The following is a 17,095-nucleotide window of genomic DNA, read 5'->3' on the forward strand; positions in this document are numbered from 1 at the left end:
ACAGATCGGGGAGTGGCGCGCTGCCGCTGCGCCCAGCCGGCCCTCGAAGCGCCCACGAGGCGCTTTGGAAATAATCGTTGCTGCCGGGTTCCTGTGCCACAAGGTGACGCCGATCAAGCTCCCTTCCCTGTCCAGGCCTCAGTTTCCCAGTTCGTCCAAAGAGGGCTGGTCTCGGTGGAGGCGGATTTGGGCCGGAGGGCGCAGGGAATTCGTGGGAATGCACCGTAGTGGCTGGGACCCCCAACAAACGAGGGATGGAAGTAAGGGGCCCTCCGGCTCAGAGGAAGGGATTTGTACGCGGGATCAGGTGGGTTTGACCTCCGGGGTAGGGTAGGTGTGACGGCGCTAACCCATTTTAAAGGTGAGAAGTAAACCACGAGGGTACCGCTTCCTCGATTCTAAATTGCCTGTGCTGTCTCTCCTCCCCAGGAGTTGCACGCGACCCCCAGCGGCGCGCCCCGCCCCGGCGCCATGCACTGCGAGGTGGCCGAGGCTCATTCGGACAAGAGGCCGAAGGAGGCCCCCGGCGTGCCCGGCCTCGGCCGCGGGCACACTGGCCTCGGCGCGCACATGGCCTTCAGGGTCACCGTGAGCGGCGGCGGCGGCGGCGGCTGCGGGGAGGGGTGCCCGCGGGACCTGATACCCCGGCCGCCCGCCCCGCCGCCCCGCGCGCACGATCTCCTCCGGCCTCGGAGCCCCCGAGACTACGGCCCACCCAAGGCTGCCGCCTCAGGGAAGGGTGAGTCCAGCCCCGCAGTGGTACCTGACGGCATGTGTGGTGAGACTCCGGCTGCCAGGCGTCGCCACCGCGTGCTTGCAGGGAGACACCGGAGGACTTGGTGGAACTTTTCGTCAGAATTCCTCAAGTTCTCTCTGGTTGTTTGGAACTCACCTGTCAGTCTGAATTGATGCCTGGTTATAGGACACATCTAATTTAAAAGCAATTAGCCTGTTTTTCTTTTTTGGGGGGAGTGTCTGTATAGGAAGCTCAGATTATGTACTTCTGCTTCGCATGTTTCTTATAAAAGTTGTTGAAACTTGTCAAAATCTTATTACAAATGAAAGCTTCTTGTAGTTAGGGACTAGCAACTCCTGTCTCACCATCACTGAGCAGTCCAAAGACATATTTTGAAGTATTCCAGTCTCCCTAAATAACAAAAAACAGAGGCCTTCAGCAAGACCCCTCCCCTCTTGGGACCTCAGTTTCCCCATTTGTCAAATGAGAAATTATACTAGATGATTTCTGGATTCCTGCCAAAATTTTTTATGAATCTATAATCCAGCCTGAGTTATGTTGGGGCTGAAAAATGGCTTTTCTGTCCATGAGTCTTCAGAAGCATAGTTTTTGGTCCAGAGTTACTTTGCCAATAGCCTACCTCACCCAGCAAAGCTTGTGAGTGAAAGTTGCAGGCCCCAGCACAGTGTATTAGCCCAAAGTCAGTGAGGATGCTGGGATTCTAATGAACATGTCCTTCTCATCACAGTTAATTATTATTGAGCCATTATTTATAACTTTCATGCTGACAGATAATTAACCAGAAATCGGGGAAATCTGTTAAGCCCTTGCCCTCCCCACCACCTTTCCTTTTCTATGGGAGAGGCTGTGCTTTGGCGTTTGGTTAGCTCAGCATTTGGGACCTCTTGGTTCTGTTTCCAGATGATTCCCAGGAAGACAAAAAATGGTTTGTGATTTATGGCTCCATAGATACCACTCCTTTAAGCATCAGCCTGGCAGCTTAGTAAAAGTAGGCCAGCCTGCTTTTAGAGATGAGAGCGTAATTCCCCAATTCAGGGACGGGTGAAAATGAAAAACAAACGTAAACAGTTTTTCTTTTCTTGTCTAAAGAAAACACCTGACTTTGTAGGAGAGAGCTATTTCTTGTCTTGTAATTTTAAATGTCAGTCTCTTCTCCAAGAAATTAAGGTCATTTTTAAGAAGAGTAGATATGGGGGGATGGCGGGAACAGCCCGCCTGCAGAGGATCATTGCTGACTACACATAGGAGGTTCTCTTTTACCGGGGGGAGTGCCGTGCAGCAAGGAATGAGTAATGTTTGCTGCCATGAGTGCCCTGGCTTGCCCTCCTCAATTCACTGTAGTTTAGACAGATACCCTCTTGCAATGTTTTGCATTTAAAAAATGATGGCGGTCTTACGTGATCGAGTCTTCCCCAGACTAGCGGTGGGGCTCCCAAATGTAGCCTTTGTTCTAAGCTGTGGTTACAGAGACCTTTCATCTGGTTGCTTTATTCACTACTTTCCTGCTTCTGTCGCCCCCAAACACAAATTATTTTTATCTCCCCCTCCCCCAAATATCTAAAATATAATATCTTTAAGTCAGGATGGTATTTAGAAAGGACAGCAGAAGATAAAGGGATGGAATGAAGACCCTTTCTTCCTATCTTAAGCTGGTTGTTCTGGTTAATCGTTTTTTTTTTTTTTTTTTTTTTCATGGGCAGGCACTGGGAATCAAACCTGGGTCTTTTGGTATGGCAGGCAAGCATTCTGCCTACTGAGCCACCGTGGCCCACCCTCTGGTTAGTCTTTTTCCAAGAGGTTTCAAAACTGCTCTCTCCGCAGCACCCCCACCCCCCGTGGAGTAGGGTTGATCACACCCATTTGAGAGATGAGAAGACTGAGGTGTGGAGTGAGGAGATGTGTCTTGTAAAAGGCCGCCCAGCAGGTCAGGGGTGGGGATTGCTGGCCCAGCCCATCGCTAGGGGACTTGGACTTGAGAGGTTTCCTGTCTGGCTTCTATGTCGCTATTGGCCAGGCCAGGCCACGGAGCAGACAGAATCAGGTTCCCAGGAGAGCTTCTGCAGCCTTCTTCAAAGTGCCCTAAAGAAACGGCATCTTCTTATTGCCCTCACACTCACCCAAATATTCCCCAGACCATGAAACCCTTTGAATGTTTGGTGTCTAGCTCTGGGCCCTTGGGCTTATTGGAAACAGACCGATAGAAATATCAGTTTTTAAAACCATTTATTGGCCGTATGAGAGATTGTGAGACCCTGACACCTACAATCTGTGACACCCCAGGAAATTTTTTTTCACTCCTCTGCGCCTTAGTTTCCTCATGTGTGCATTTAATGTGACACTTTGAAAGACACATGAAAGCAGTAGTGATAAAGAGTGTGAAAGGTCCTCAATGCTTGGTTATTGTTAGTATTACTGTTGTTATGTCTTGATCCTTCTCGATCTCTGGTTTTTTCATACACACAGGAGGTTAAGACTGCTTACCTTCCGGGGTAAATAAGACAATAATTGTAAAAATGCATTGTAAACTAAAAGGTTAGAAGGGTTCACTTGTATTAATTCATACATGGCAACGTGCTAGAGTCGGGGAGACTTGAGATTAAAAGGGTAGATCGAGGGAGAGAAAGGTAGGTTTCCAAAGTCGCATCTGAATTGCACTAATGCTGGTGCACTTAGCGAGGAGAAGCCGAGAGCAGCCAGGCTTCAGGTCTATTGTGGCCGCTGCTGCCCGGGGACCTGAGAAAAGACAGTATTGCTTGGTCTGGGGTCAGGTTTCAGGCGATCTTCCTTCTGCTTTGGACAGACCCCAAGCACAGGAAGGGAGCAAGGATTCTTGAATCCAGCCGTTTAGCCATATGGGTTGGGATCCTATGTGTTTCCAACTCGGGGCTCTGGAGGCACTGGGGATGGCTTGATGTCATACGCTAACCTTGTCATCATTTACAATAAGAATCACGATCTGTTTATGGCAGAGTCCCGTTTATCCAGATTCCAAACAGCTGGAAAGGCCAAATGACCAGATGCTGCAGTTTTTGTTCTTATTTTCAAACACCCGGCACTCTGCTTTTATAAGTCCTGACAAGGAAAGAAGGTAAGCAGCTGGGCTTTATGCGAATGGACAGCTTCATGGCGGTGCCCTAATGCTGCTCAGTCCCTGTGCACGGTGCTTTACAATGTCCAGCATTCCCCCCGGCCACAGTATCTCATTCTGCCTTCCCGCCAGCTGTGCTTTGCCTACCTTGTGGGCTGTTGCGAGGGAGCAGATGTAGGAGCACTTTTCGGGCTGTAAAGTGCTGGACAGACACTGGCTATAATTAATGTGATTCCTGTTTCATAGATGAAGACATTAAGGTTCATGGATTGGCTCAGAGTCACAGAGACATTAAGTGGCAGTTTCCAAGATATCCAGCTTCCAATATTTGATACTGGTTCCACACCTTGTGCCTTCTACATGTGTGTGCTGGTGGAAAATGTTCCCAGAGAATTAAAACATATTTTTGCTCTTGGTATTTCTCCTGTCTTGAATCTTTGGGAATCGGTAACTAGTATCTGTGCTATAGTTAGAAAATCACTAATTTACCAGGTGATTTCATTTATCATGGGTTGCTGTTCCCCGACCAAACGAGATAATGAGGTCACTATTTAATTTACAGTGACTCTCTGGGCCCTTTTCACTGTGTATGGAGACTCAACAGATCTTAGCAATAAAAAGGAGGTCGATGATTGTGGCACATTTGAACAAAACATCCGTCATAACATGGCCGTTAATGCCCAAAAGTAGTTAATCTTGTAACTTCAAAAAAAGAAAAATCTGATATATTTTTTTCTTCAATTAGGAAAAAAAAAAAAAAAGAAAGCAATCTTAGATATTGGGTACATGGGTGTCAGGTGCTGGTGGTGGAGAGAGTACTATCTAATGGTTTTGGTTGCTTTACCTGGTGGCATTTCTTCACCTGAATAAACAGCCACTGATGTGTTCCGGGGAGGCCTCGGATGGGTTAGCACATCCCTGATAGAAAGGTCTGAGTTATTTTCGAAGTATTTCCCCCCTCCGGCTTTGGTGGTCAATTTGCTTGCATTTCATCCATTTTAAAGTGCTGGTCCTGTGATCCGGAAATAATCAGATCCAAATTTTTTCAGTGCTTGAGGTTTAAAATAAGGGGGAGAAAAACCTGCTGGCCAAATGTGAGGCTCCTTGAGACAAAGAGAAGCATGTATGTGTATGGGTATACAAATAAGATAGGAACATGTTGCATCTATAGTCATGAGTTATGTATCTGACAAATCTTTTCTAGACATGTAGCAGAAATATAATTCCCAAAGATTCCCTAAGATTCTTGTGTCTAGAATTTCTTTCCTCTTCTCTGCCCTCTGCTCAAGCTTGGCGTGGAAGGGGCACCGTCACGTGAGATTCTAACTTCATTTTAGGCCTACTTGTTTTTTGAGCTTACCTGTAGTGTGCTTGGCTAGCCTGGGGTCTCGGACCCTCTTAGCTATATTGCTGATGTATTGTATATCAATAGGCTGTATTGCTCTGTCTGTGATTAAAAAAAAAAAGTGAATTTCTTTATATGCTGTGGGTTTCCTTCACACTTCTGAAAACAAAAACAAAACCCATCCCATTTCTGAGTTATTCATCTCCCTGTGTTTCACTTGCGTGAGAAGCTAAGTGAGCCAGCACACTTATTTTTACTGTGCGTTAAAATCGCATTACAGGCATAAGTGCACAGTGAATCATTTAAAAAAATATACTTTTGTGTTCTTTGTTCTGAATGTTGCATAATTATCATCATTTTCTTCGGTTTTATTTCGTGAAGTTTGGCCAGAATCCTAGAAGAAGGGATAAACTAAAGTTTGAAATAGGGTTTTCAATCCTTTTTTGGATAGGATTAGAAAAAAACAACAAATAAACACCAACTTTATTTGGAAGTTGCCCAGCGACTGCCGCTAACTGTGGCTTTTGCACACAGAGGGTAATTTCCTTTCCTTCTCTCAATTTTCTTGGAAATGAACTCCCTGTTTTGAAGTTGATAAGTGGTATTTCGACATTCTCACCTTATATATAGGATTATATTCAAAGTTAAATTGTAATGTGTGGTTTATCTTTTTTCTTTTCTTATGAGACAGGTTTTAGTTTGCAATTAGTTTGGACCTAGAGAGAGTATTGTTTCTTTTGGTAGGGGGTAGTTTATTTTTGTGTTTGAAGAAACAAAGACATTCAGTTCAAGGGAGAGAAGAAATGAAACAAACTCTGCATCGGGCTTTGAAAAATTCCACTGCATTATGCAAAAGGCACAGCTGTAATACCAGGGCCAGGAAAAACGAGCAAACTCCCGAAATGTTTGTGCTGCTTGCCTTCACTGTGCTAATGATTCTAGCAGTTTAAAAACGGACTTCTTGTTTATCAACAGCTCCTGCCCGAATTAATAGTTTACAATGAAAAAAAAAAAATGCTTTCAGCATTGGAACCAAAGTCCGGGGACTCATAGCTGAGTTTCTGAGTAAAGCAAGCAGACAAGGAGGGGTAGGGTGGGGAATTGGGGAGTTTTGTGGTGGCTTTGGTCTTCTAAAGCCTTATTTATAAGAAACCAAAAGAAAACAGAGGCCTGGGATGAGTTGGGGGTGGGGAGAGTACAATCCTAACCCTTATGGCTTCAAGTCATTTAAAGCATGGGCTTCCTTTTCTTCCCATCTTCTTCAACTCCAAAGGGTTCTTCCTTTAGCAGGTTTCCGGCGGATGGAGGCAGATTGTGTTAGCATTATGAGCTGTGTTTTTAAAGTCAGCATTTGAGTCAGATGCACGGAGAGGAGACCTTTAGTCTGTTCACTGAGTAACGCATTTCCTGTATGGACTGAATAATTCCGTGCTTATGGTTGGGGCCTGCCTGAAGCAAACGCATGGGCCACTGTGCAGCCTCAATGCATGTGGGCAAGGCTCTTTGCTTCCAGCCTCAGTTTCCCCATCTGTAAAATGGGAAGCAGTTTATATGGATGATCCATAAACTCCTTCTGGTCTGATACTCCAGAATTCCACATTAACTGAACTGGGAAGGATCCAGGGTGTGGAAAGAGGCTTCCTTTGTCTCAGGCCAGGTTGTGGACTTGACCTGTCCTAGGAACTGTTGACTCCTGAAACTGAACGCAAGAAGGAGCGGGCAGAGGAAAATAAATGACATTCACTGGGCACCTGCTTTGTCCCAGGCCGGATGTTTTATAATTGTGATCACATTTAATAATGCTCAATAACCCTTTGAGGAAAGGAGGCGTTATTCTAATTTAACAAAGGGGAGAACTGAGGCTTGGAAAGGTTAAGTGATTTGTCCAAGCTTGCACGGTTAGCAAGTAGAAGAGCCCGGGATTTGAACCCAGATCTGTCCGACAGCAAAGCTGGTACTTCCCCCTTAAAGCCCACAGCTCTCCAGGACCAGCCATTAAAATCTGCCCAGCAGGCACATTATCAGTCACCATAGAGTCATTGAGGCCATTGCGTGCTGGGTGCCCCAAGCCCAGGGAAGGCAGCGGGAGGCCACAGGCAGTGCAACCGGCTCTTCCCAGAGCGCCCCTTCTGAGTCGCAGCCAACATAACAGGCCGAGGTGTGACTTGAAGAGGAGACGCTGCTTCCTTCAGTCAGTGGCTTGTCCAGCACTCCGCGGCAGAGATGGGAAAAGGAGTGTGGTTCCTTTTTGTGACGTGGGGCCCTCGAGAAGCTGGGTGAGAGGCTGGGTCTCTGGAGGCACCGCAGGACCCTAGAGCAGGTTGTAAGGCCCTGTTTGAGCCTCTCGGGCAGTTTGGGGGAGATTCCTTGCCAAGACCCTGGCCCTGATCTCCCCTCTCCTGTTTCTGTAGACATCTGCTGGATGAGGCTCCGTTAGAATCCCCACCATGCCTGGGGTGTAGAATACATGCTTTGCTGAGAGCCGTGGCTCGGGGAGCTATGAAATAATTTTTTACTAAGCACATTGTGGATGAAGCACTTGGGGGGAGAACATGCTAGGGATCCAGCTGAATTTGAGAGTTTGTGTGTGGGAGCGAGTCCTTTGTGTCAAATGAGGAATGAGCCAGTTGACCCCCCTAGAAGGCAGAGGGAAAGGGCCCGGCTATTAGGCTGAGACTGAAGGTGCATGCATTGATGGGAACGTGTGCGAGTGTATGCATCCTCAAGGAATCATCTTGATTCTGCAGATGAAGTTGCAGGAGACTTTACTGTCCGAGGCTTCTTTGCCTTCTTCATATGTTGACCGTGGCTCTGAAAGGGAGTGTTGGCAGGGATGGCTCCGGTTGCATTGCCATATGGCCTGGGCTCTTCCTATTTTGTGTCTTTTAGCAGCCGCATAACGTTTTTAGATGTTGTTGCTTTTGTTTTTAAATAACTGGTTTAATGGAAAATGAGGCTTTAGCAAGAAACCAGGGAGTACTATAAACTTGACTTTTAAAAACACAGATCCCATTTGCTGTTTTAAGCTCTCCGGAGGGCTGGAGATTGGGTTTATTTTGGAACGTTGCTGGACGATGTGAATTACTTCTCTGAGGGTTGGGTATTTAATACCTAGTAGAAGTTTGTATAAGAGTTGATGATGTATTTTGCCGACTTTCCAACCCTGTAAATAAATTACACGTGCCAGTGGAGGCTGCCAGGATTCACAGTGTCAATTGAAGCTTAATTTTTATCCTAAACCACTTAATACTTTTGTGCTAGCAAGGAGAGAAAGTTACCCGGTTTTGCCCAGCAGCGGGCCCATTCCTAGGAAGACGTAGAAGGCATCAAGAGCCTGCGAGTAGATCGGCGTGGATTCACTGATTTTTGACACAGTTTTCAGTGGTTAAGTAGCTTCAGCTCTCTCAAGTCCAGCCCTCGAGGCAGGGAATGATAATATAATTTTAAGTGTATCGTAAAAATGAAATTCAATCGCTTCCATTCCCCAAACCTGTCTCACTCCCTCTCTCTCTGGAGAAACCAGCAGTAATTGTGTGTTTAATCTCAAGACCGCCTGTGTATTTTATCTTATTTGAGTGCAAAGCCCAGGTAATAACGTTGGCATTTCCAACGCGAAACAAAATAGGGCTTCTAATTTGGAGACACTATTAAATATTTCATGCTTCAACCAAACTCAATTCTTTTTTCCTATAATAAGTTTAAATATTAATTCTCTGGAATGTCAGATGCCTAAAGCTAGGCATTTAGTGATCTGCAGTTTCAAATATCTCGAAGAAGGTTTATGAAACAGGATATTTCACTGGGAGGGATGAGTAGTGTGTTTCAGAGATATCTGAATTCAAGGCAGCGTCTTCTGATTTACTTTTTAAAGGGAAAAGGGTCATAAAATAAGTTGCTTTATGTGCTGAAGGATTAAGTGGCTTAGGCTGAAATAACAGCAGGGACTTTAACTGGTTTTCCCCGTTATATTTTAACAATGCTTTTTTGGGGGAGGGGGCAGGTCATTTTCCCGCCTGCTTGTCTCCTCCTCTGTCACCCCCCCCAACCAGATGGCTTTAATTCTAACCAAATCCCACATCGAGGCCGAATGATTGATCAAACAGTCATTTGTACTTACGTAGCGCTCTTTGTGAGAATATCTCTGCATCGGAGCTACTCACCGAGACGGGCTCTTCTGTGGGTCTTTAGATGGTTGATTTCAAGCAGATTTTGGGGTGGCGGGCGGTGCTTAGAAAAGTGGGGGTGCAGGAGTGGGTGGATCCTTAGAACTCTTTGCTTAAAATCTTTCTGTTATTTCCCATCCCTGATAACAGGGGTATCTGAGTTTTCTAAATACAACGGTGAAAATCTTTCCACTGTCCACATAAAAGCAGTTTTAGATTTTTAGTTTCTGTTGATAGAGAAAATACCTACTGAGAAAAGTTTAGTAATTTTAAGAGCTCTTTAAATAACTTGTATTTTATCAACCGCAACAGCATCTATTCATATTGGTAGAGGCAGATCTTCCATGAAATTATAACTTGGCTCGTAGATTGGCAACCAGTTGGCCATATGGGCAAGATCTGAGCCCTGTGACTTGGCATCCAAGGCTTCCTGCCAGTTCAGCTCCATCTCTCACTTATCCCTCTTTCTTATTCTTCTAGCAGCATTGAACTTTTCCTTATGCAGCCTCAGGTTGGAATTTTCTGTTTACTTGTCCTTCTTTCCTTACAAACCGTGAGCTTCTTGAGGGTCTGGTTGTGTATTTTAACTCATCTTTGTGCTTTCTTAGGTCACTTTAGAACACGTTAGAAAATAAGTTTCTAGTGCTCAGATACTCACCTTTGTACCCTCTGTCCAGCACTAGGTCTGGCATGAAGTACTTATCTGAGTAGCATAGAGGGTGCTGACTAAGGCCATGGGTGTGGGACAAGACCATTGCCAAGTTCAAATACTGGCTTCAAGTACTAACTTGGGACCTTGGGCAAGTTATTGAGTTCTCTGGGCCTCAATGTCTTTATCTGTAAAGTGGAGATAATAATAGTAATGATCTCAAAAGTCTGTCCTGAGGATTAAATGAGTTAATATGTGTGTAAGTATGTAAAAACAGAAAGTGGCACAAGATAAATGTTCAATGTTGGTATTTTTATTATTATCACTGCTGTTACTACATAAATGGTTGTTTGAACTTTTTGGAAGAGCCTTTCCTCCCTTCCTTTTCCCCAGACTGACTCCTACTAATTGTTTAAGACCCAGCTCGAAGACCACCTCTTCCCAGAAGCCTTCATGTCCTCCCTAGGCCTGTTGTGATAGAGCCCTGGCTTCCACAACCTCTGTCCTTCCTCCTGCCATAGCACTAATCACACTCTCTGGTGATTTTGCGTTTACTTATGTGTCCGTAAGGACAGGGATAGAACCTCATTATCCTTGCAGTCCCTGTGCCTATGACTGTTCAGAAATATTGAGAATGGAGTACAGCCTAGTCCCCTGCCCTCAAGAAGCTTGTAGCCTGTAAAGGAGAACCCATGTTTTGTGTTCCTGTTTTTTTCTATCAGGTTAACACATGATAAGCTCTCAGCAGATGTTTGACTCCAAACATTGCTCAGGGTTCTCACCTGCAGACACTTGTTTCTCCAGCAGACATGTCATCTTCTCTTCCCAGCATCATCTTGGGGCTCTTCATGTAGATATATTCCATTTGCTTGCTGGGTGACCTTGGACAAGTCTTCTCACCTCTCTGGGCCTCCCTTTCTTCTCTTTCAGAGAAAGGTTGCCTTCAGTAAACCATAGGCCTTTCTGGTCACAAGTCTCTGGAGCTGCCAGGCTACAGGCCAGATGGAATAAGGGCTTGGAGCCTGATGGCTATCCCAGAGTGACCAGCCACTGGCCTCTAGATGGGATCATGGTGCACTCTACCACTTACTTGCCTTCCCTCTGGGTGAAGCCCCAGGTTCTGTAAATTGTGTCTTGCCTTGTGGTTTAAAGAGTGGATACTGGTAGTTGCAACACAACGGACCCAGATTTCTCTAAGATGAAAAAGAACCTTGGACCAGATGTTTAAATTGGGAGCTGGGAGCCAGATGATGACAGGTTTTGGCAGCCTTGCTGGGGCAGAGACCAATGCATGTGGCTCAGATCCCCATCTGGCACAGACCCTGGGGGTTGTCTTGGTCTCCTAACCCCTCTCAGGGCTTTGTAAACTGGTAAGGTCTGCCTGAATTGTTATTATTTGTTCAGTCCCTCTTTGGACAGATGGGAAGATTAAGGCTCAAGGGGCCATTTTACTTGTGCAAAGATGGCACGTGGCTTTTGGAGTCAGAACTGGACTCAGATACTGTCTCCACCACTTGCTGGACCTTGGGCAAGTTCAGTGAACTCTAAGCCTCAGTTTCCCTTATTTATAAAATGGAGATAATTTCTATCTCATAGGGTTTATGTGGAAATTAAAATGAGTAAGGCCGTAGGGCACATAGGATTATAACAAAGGTGAGCTAATGTTATTGGTCTTGTTGAGTGGTAGAGCTGGGACTAGGTCCCAGATCTGACTTCTTGGCTAATGTGGTTTCTCCTTTATACTATAGAACCCATCGCCTTACTTGCTCTTTTTCCGTTTTTTGTAATTAATAAACAGTAAAGACTTTGGAGTCAGAGAGACTAAGGTTCGGGTGCCAGCCCTGGTACACCCAGATGTGATGGGCTGTGGCATCTCGGCTTCACTCGGGGTTAGGGAGGGTTAGGAGCTGCAGTCCCCTTGTGGAGGTGGGCCTGGGCTGCCTCAGCCCAGCTCTCTGACAGATCTTGTCCCTGGGGTAACTCACTCAGCCTGGGCTGTCTCAGGTGCCCAGAAGGGCCTGGGGGCTGTCTTTGGTGGGGTCAGGAGGTGCAAACACCTCCCCCCTCCCCTTTTTCCCTAGTTATCGAGTTGGGAGATGCCGTCCAACTCTAATAAGCAGCCCTGAGACTGTGGATTCCTTAGAGGCAGGGTCTGTAATGAATGCATCTCTGACACTCGTTCTTGGAGTATGGATCAAAGAGATTAGAATGAATGCAAACTCTGGACACTTGTTGATGGAGTATGGGTCAGAGATTGGATTGAATGCAAACCCCAGCAAATTCATCTGTCTTTCTTTGGTCGTGGTGGAGCTTCCTGGGAACTTCTCCCAACTGATTTTCAATATGCCAACCCAGAGTGGTTCTCTAAGTGTCAGGTCCCCTTTTGTAGAATGGGGGAGAGTGATCCCTGCTCAACCAATTGATAGGAGAAAATAGGATGAAATATATAGAATTACCCTGGAGACAAGAAGGGCTAAACCCATGTTTGGTTGCTGGTTGGTTCTTTCATTAGTGTCTGTTGAATGCCTGTTGTGTTCCAGGCCACCCCTGGGACATGCAGTGGGCCAGCAGACAGAGCCCTCCCTTTCTGGAAGGGTGGGTTAACAGTGAGCAAGTGTTTACTGGTTCCTTCCCAGCCTGACCACCTGGGGTTCCTATTCCTCCTTCCTGCTGCTTCACCCCCTACCACCTGGCTCTCTGTCCTAGGCAGACCTCTGTACTCTAGCCAGTCTAATCCTTGTGACCTTGGACAATCTCACTGAGCCTTGGTTTACCAAGTTATGAAATGGAAATATTTGCTAGCTAGCTCTCCTCAGTGGAGAGTGTCCACTGGCTAGTGTCTAAGTTTGCCAGGGCTGCTATGACAAGTACCACAGACCAGTTGGCTTAAACAACAGGAATTTGTTTTCTTTCAGTTTTGGAGGCTAGAGGTCCAAAATCAAGAAATCAGCAGGCCCTACTTTTTCTACAGTCTCTTGCATTCTGGTGGTGACTCAGTCTCTGCTCTGTCACATGGTGACCCTTGTCCTTCTATCTCCTCTGGCTTCTACCTCCATGTCCAAATTTCCCTTACTTATAAGGACTCCAGTCATAATGAATTAAGGCCCACCCTGATTCTCTTTGGCCTTATCTTAATGGGATCTTTGCAGATCCCATTTACAAATTAGTTCATGTCCACAAGGCTGGGGGTTACCCTAGTATAGATGATACTGCAGAGAATATCTTTATGCAGTAATTTGTCTTTGCATCTCTTGATTATTTTCTTAGGATAGATTCCCAGAAATGAAAATTACTATGCTAAGGTGTAGTAACATTTGGTGCTTATTACCAAATTATTTTTTCGAAGGTTGCACTCATTTTCACAAGTGCAGTCAGCGTCTTCTCAGAGAACTTACTTTACTGCTTCCCCATTATTGTTTCAAAAATAATTCTCTAATTTGAAGGTAGAAATGGCATCTTATTATTTCATTTTACATTTCTTTGGTTATTAGTGAGCTTGAGCATACCTTTTGTGTTGACTCACAGCTCTCTCTCTTCTTTGTAAGTTGGTGTTCGTGTTGGAGTCTGAATTTTTGAAGTACTTAATTAAACCTTCAGCGATCAGTGTGGGGAAATTATAGACCCATTAAAAATGCTCCTGCTTTAGGCAAGAGTACATTTTCTCAGCAACGCTCTGTCACTGCTCATTTACTGCAGCATTTTGACAATATCTCATATTTCCACAAGCCTTTTACATTGGGTTCTGAATATATGACTTATATGAGTAAAAATTTATTTTTAAGCACTCAGTTAAGAACATTAGTGCTTTGCTCAGCAGATTTGTTGCTAATATTTTTCAGAGTCTGCTGTTCATTTAAAATTGTTGTTTATGATGATTTAGAAACAAATGTTTAAAATTTTCATATAGTCATATTTTATGAAGCCTTATTTCCAGGATTTTCCTTTGTCATTTCCTTCATTGCTTTTCTTTTTGTCATTCACCAAGAACCGTTGTCTGTTATGACTATTTTTGATAACTTGTTTTATAACTATTTTAAAGCTAATTTTTTATTTTTAGCCAAGTAATGCCAAACATAGTTTTAAAACTCACCCAACACTATAAGACTTTAAAGAGGGTTCCTTTCCTTCATTGTCACATTCCTGAGGCAGCTGCCTTTGACCAGGGCTGCTGTGATGCCTGCCCACTGCCTGGGACACTACTTTCCCTGCATTCTGTGTGAATGGCACTCCCTGGAATTGTGGGACATGGTGAGTCTGCCTTCAGTTCATTAATGTTTTTTTTTCCCCATCATTTTCAACAAGTCTCAGTTATAGGACCAGATATAGTAACTTCCCTAGTGCTTAGTATGTTCTAGCTACATCTAAGTGCATTACAAACATAACTCCTTGAATTCTCCCAACGACCCTAAGAAGTACAATAGTTATTATCCCCATTTGCCGATGGGGAAATAGACCCAGAGGAAGAAAGTGACCGGTCCACTCACCTGGTGAGCAGTGGAGCCAGGATTAGAGCCCAAAAGCCCCTGTGCCTTGTAGCCTCTATTTGGACATACACTGCTCTCTCTTAATCAGTTGTACTCTGTCTGCTAACTTCCTATTTGATAATAGGATTTCTCATAATAAATCATAATATTTATTATAATATTATAATTATAATATCATAAATCATAAATATTATTTATCATAATAATATGATGAGGATTTAGTTCTATTAATCCCCTCCCCAAATTCTTATCCCTCTTGCACTCTCCTCCTCTTCCTCTTCCTAGTCTAGTTGCATCACAGTTCTTGGGTTAAACCAGTGCCCAGTTGGGAGGGTCTTGGTGTGCCATGATGTCGATGTGGGGATTTTGCTCCCTTGAACTGGTCCACCAATGGGTACTAGCATCTGCATTCTAAAGCAGGACCCCTGGTGCCTAAGCTGTAGTTCTGAGCTCCCTACCCACCATACACTTTGAGAGTATAAAAGGCTTGAGTTCAAAGAGGCCACAGAGAGGAGTTCTTTGGAGATGGTTGTTGGGAAAACTGACGTTTGCTTCCCCTGTGCTAGGTGGGAAGGGAGGGGATGGCTTTCTCCTTAACACACCTCAAGTGAGAGGGGCTCTGAGAGGACCACTCAGAGAGCTTGACACATCTCCTGAAGTTGTAGGAACCCAGGGGCTGTGTTTGATCCATGTGGCTGGAGCCCCTGCCTAGTGGCAGCGTGAAGAGAGGCAGCTGCTGTGTTTCTACCAGTGATGCCAAGGGACCTGCCTGGGGTTCAGTTTCAGACAGACCCTACCCAAGAGAAGAGACACCGGGAGTGTGTCCTGGGACACAATTGGGGCTTGGTGGTGTGGGAGAAGGGTCTACCAATCAGGGGAGTTTCGTTGGGTGTTCTCAGAGGGCAAATCTCTGGGGAATGCACAGAAGTGGCCCAAGAGAGCATTCCTAGCCCGAGTCCCTTCTGGCCCGTCTATTGACAGATTTAGGGGACTGGAAACACTGTGCTGTCCCCACCCCCATGCCCACAGGCTCCCCAGCCTGAGGTAGACCTGAGCTGAGGTGGGAGACCTTGACTGTAAATGAAGCTAGGAATTGTGATTATTCATTATGACTAAACTGAGACTTTTGGTTCTTAGAAACTTTTTTATGATCTAAGAATGACTGAAAGATTAAGGAGTCTTCTGGCGATTTCTTAAGGGTAGGGAACAAATCTGCAGATTGGCCTTAAAAGGGGTCAGTGGGCTTGGAGTGGGGCAGGGGTTCTAATAAAGCTTTCATAGCACCCTCTGGAGTCCTCCCTTTCAGCATAGAAACATGGTGTTGAATCAAGTAATGCACCATGCAAAACTCTCCTTTCCTGATACAGCCTTTTGTTTTTCTGGGGTTAAATATGGACTCTTTTTTCATTTGCTTAGTTTTGTGGTTGTCTATTACCCTTTTCCTCTAAATATCCAGTCAGTTCTGATAAGTGCTTTTCAATAGTACTTTCCTGAATGCGTTTGGTTATCTTAAGTCTACTCTCCCTGCGCCCCGGGCCCCCCCACAGAACAAAAGAAAACTGGTTATGAGGTCCTTCTGCAAAGCTGGATCCTGTGTAGGGTCTCTCCTGTGTAGGAGCCTCTGTTTCTTGGTGTGTTAGTCAGGGTTCTCTAGAGAAACAGAACCAACAGGAGAGATCTGTAAATATGAAATTTATAAAGGTGTCTCATGCAATGTGGGAATGGAAGGGTCCAAAATCCATAGGGCAGGGTGTGACGCTGGCAGCTCTGATGAATGGTCTGAACAAACTCCACAGGAGAGGCTCGCTGGCTGAAGAAGCAGTGAAAGAGTCTCTCTTCTCCCTTAAAAGCCTTCAACCGATTGGATTATCTCACGGTGGGAGGCACGCCTTGGTTGATCGCAGATGTAATTGGCTGATTACATCTGCGATCAGCTGACTGCTGATTTAATACATCAGCCTTCTGGTTTCTTAACCAGCCACAAAATATCTTTACAAAGATATTAGGTTAGGCCAGTGCTTGCCTGTCTAGACAATTGGAAATAATCACTTGGCCAAGTTGACACCAGAACCTAACTGTCACACCTGGTTTGCAACTTGCATCACAAATTCTGATTTAAGCAGAAAAGAGATCTTCATAAAAAGAATGCTTGTTGGCTCTTAGAATTTCCTACTAAGGCTTGAGAATGAGGCTTGCAAGCTACAAGGTCAAGCACTTCACCCCAAATCCCACCACGGGGTCATCTGGTGAAAACACTGCCAGGCTCAGGTGCCACAGCTTGCAGTGCTGACATAGTGGGCAGCAAGCCCTGGTCACCGGCTGCAGCTGCTTCTCTATATTAACCTGGATTTTGGCCATTACCCTGGAGTCATGTCTGGGGAGGGAGCCTGGGTTGTGTGCCTGTGCCCTGGATGCAAGGGAGGCTGGGAAAGCAAGTATTTTTTTCCCTCAACAAATTTTTATTGAGCACCTGCTGTGAGCGAGGCACAGGAAACAAAAACAAACAGGAAAAATTCCTGCACTTATGAAACTTACGATGCTAGATTGGGAAGATGGACAATAATCAAGTAAACAAGTTAAATACAGAGCTTATCAAATAATGATATGTA

At 45.2% G+C, this 17,095-nt stretch overlaps 1 protein-coding gene across 3 annotated transcripts in view; it reads left to right on the forward strand.

Annotated features, from left to right (window-relative positions):
• The first annotated feature begins 471 nt into the window (after nt 1–471).
• Nucleotides 472–17,095, forward strand: part of GLIS1 (GLIS family zinc finger 1) — a 307,452-nt gene continuing 290,828 nt past the window's right edge. For all 3 annotated transcript variants that reach the window (XM_077136419.1, XM_077136418.1, XM_077136429.1), the window contains exon 1: nt 472–739. In XM_077136419.1, the coding sequence (XP_076992534.1) occupies nt 472–739 (268 nt within the window). The remainder of the gene's footprint in view (nt 740–17,095) is intronic.

The sequence above is a fragment of the Tamandua tetradactyla genome, chromosome 2, assembly GCF_023851605.1.
Source record: "Tamandua tetradactyla isolate mTamTet1 chromosome 2, mTamTet1.pri, whole genome shotgun sequence".
NCBI classification, from domain to species: Eukaryota; Metazoa; Chordata; class Mammalia; order Pilosa; family Myrmecophagidae; genus Tamandua; species Tamandua tetradactyla.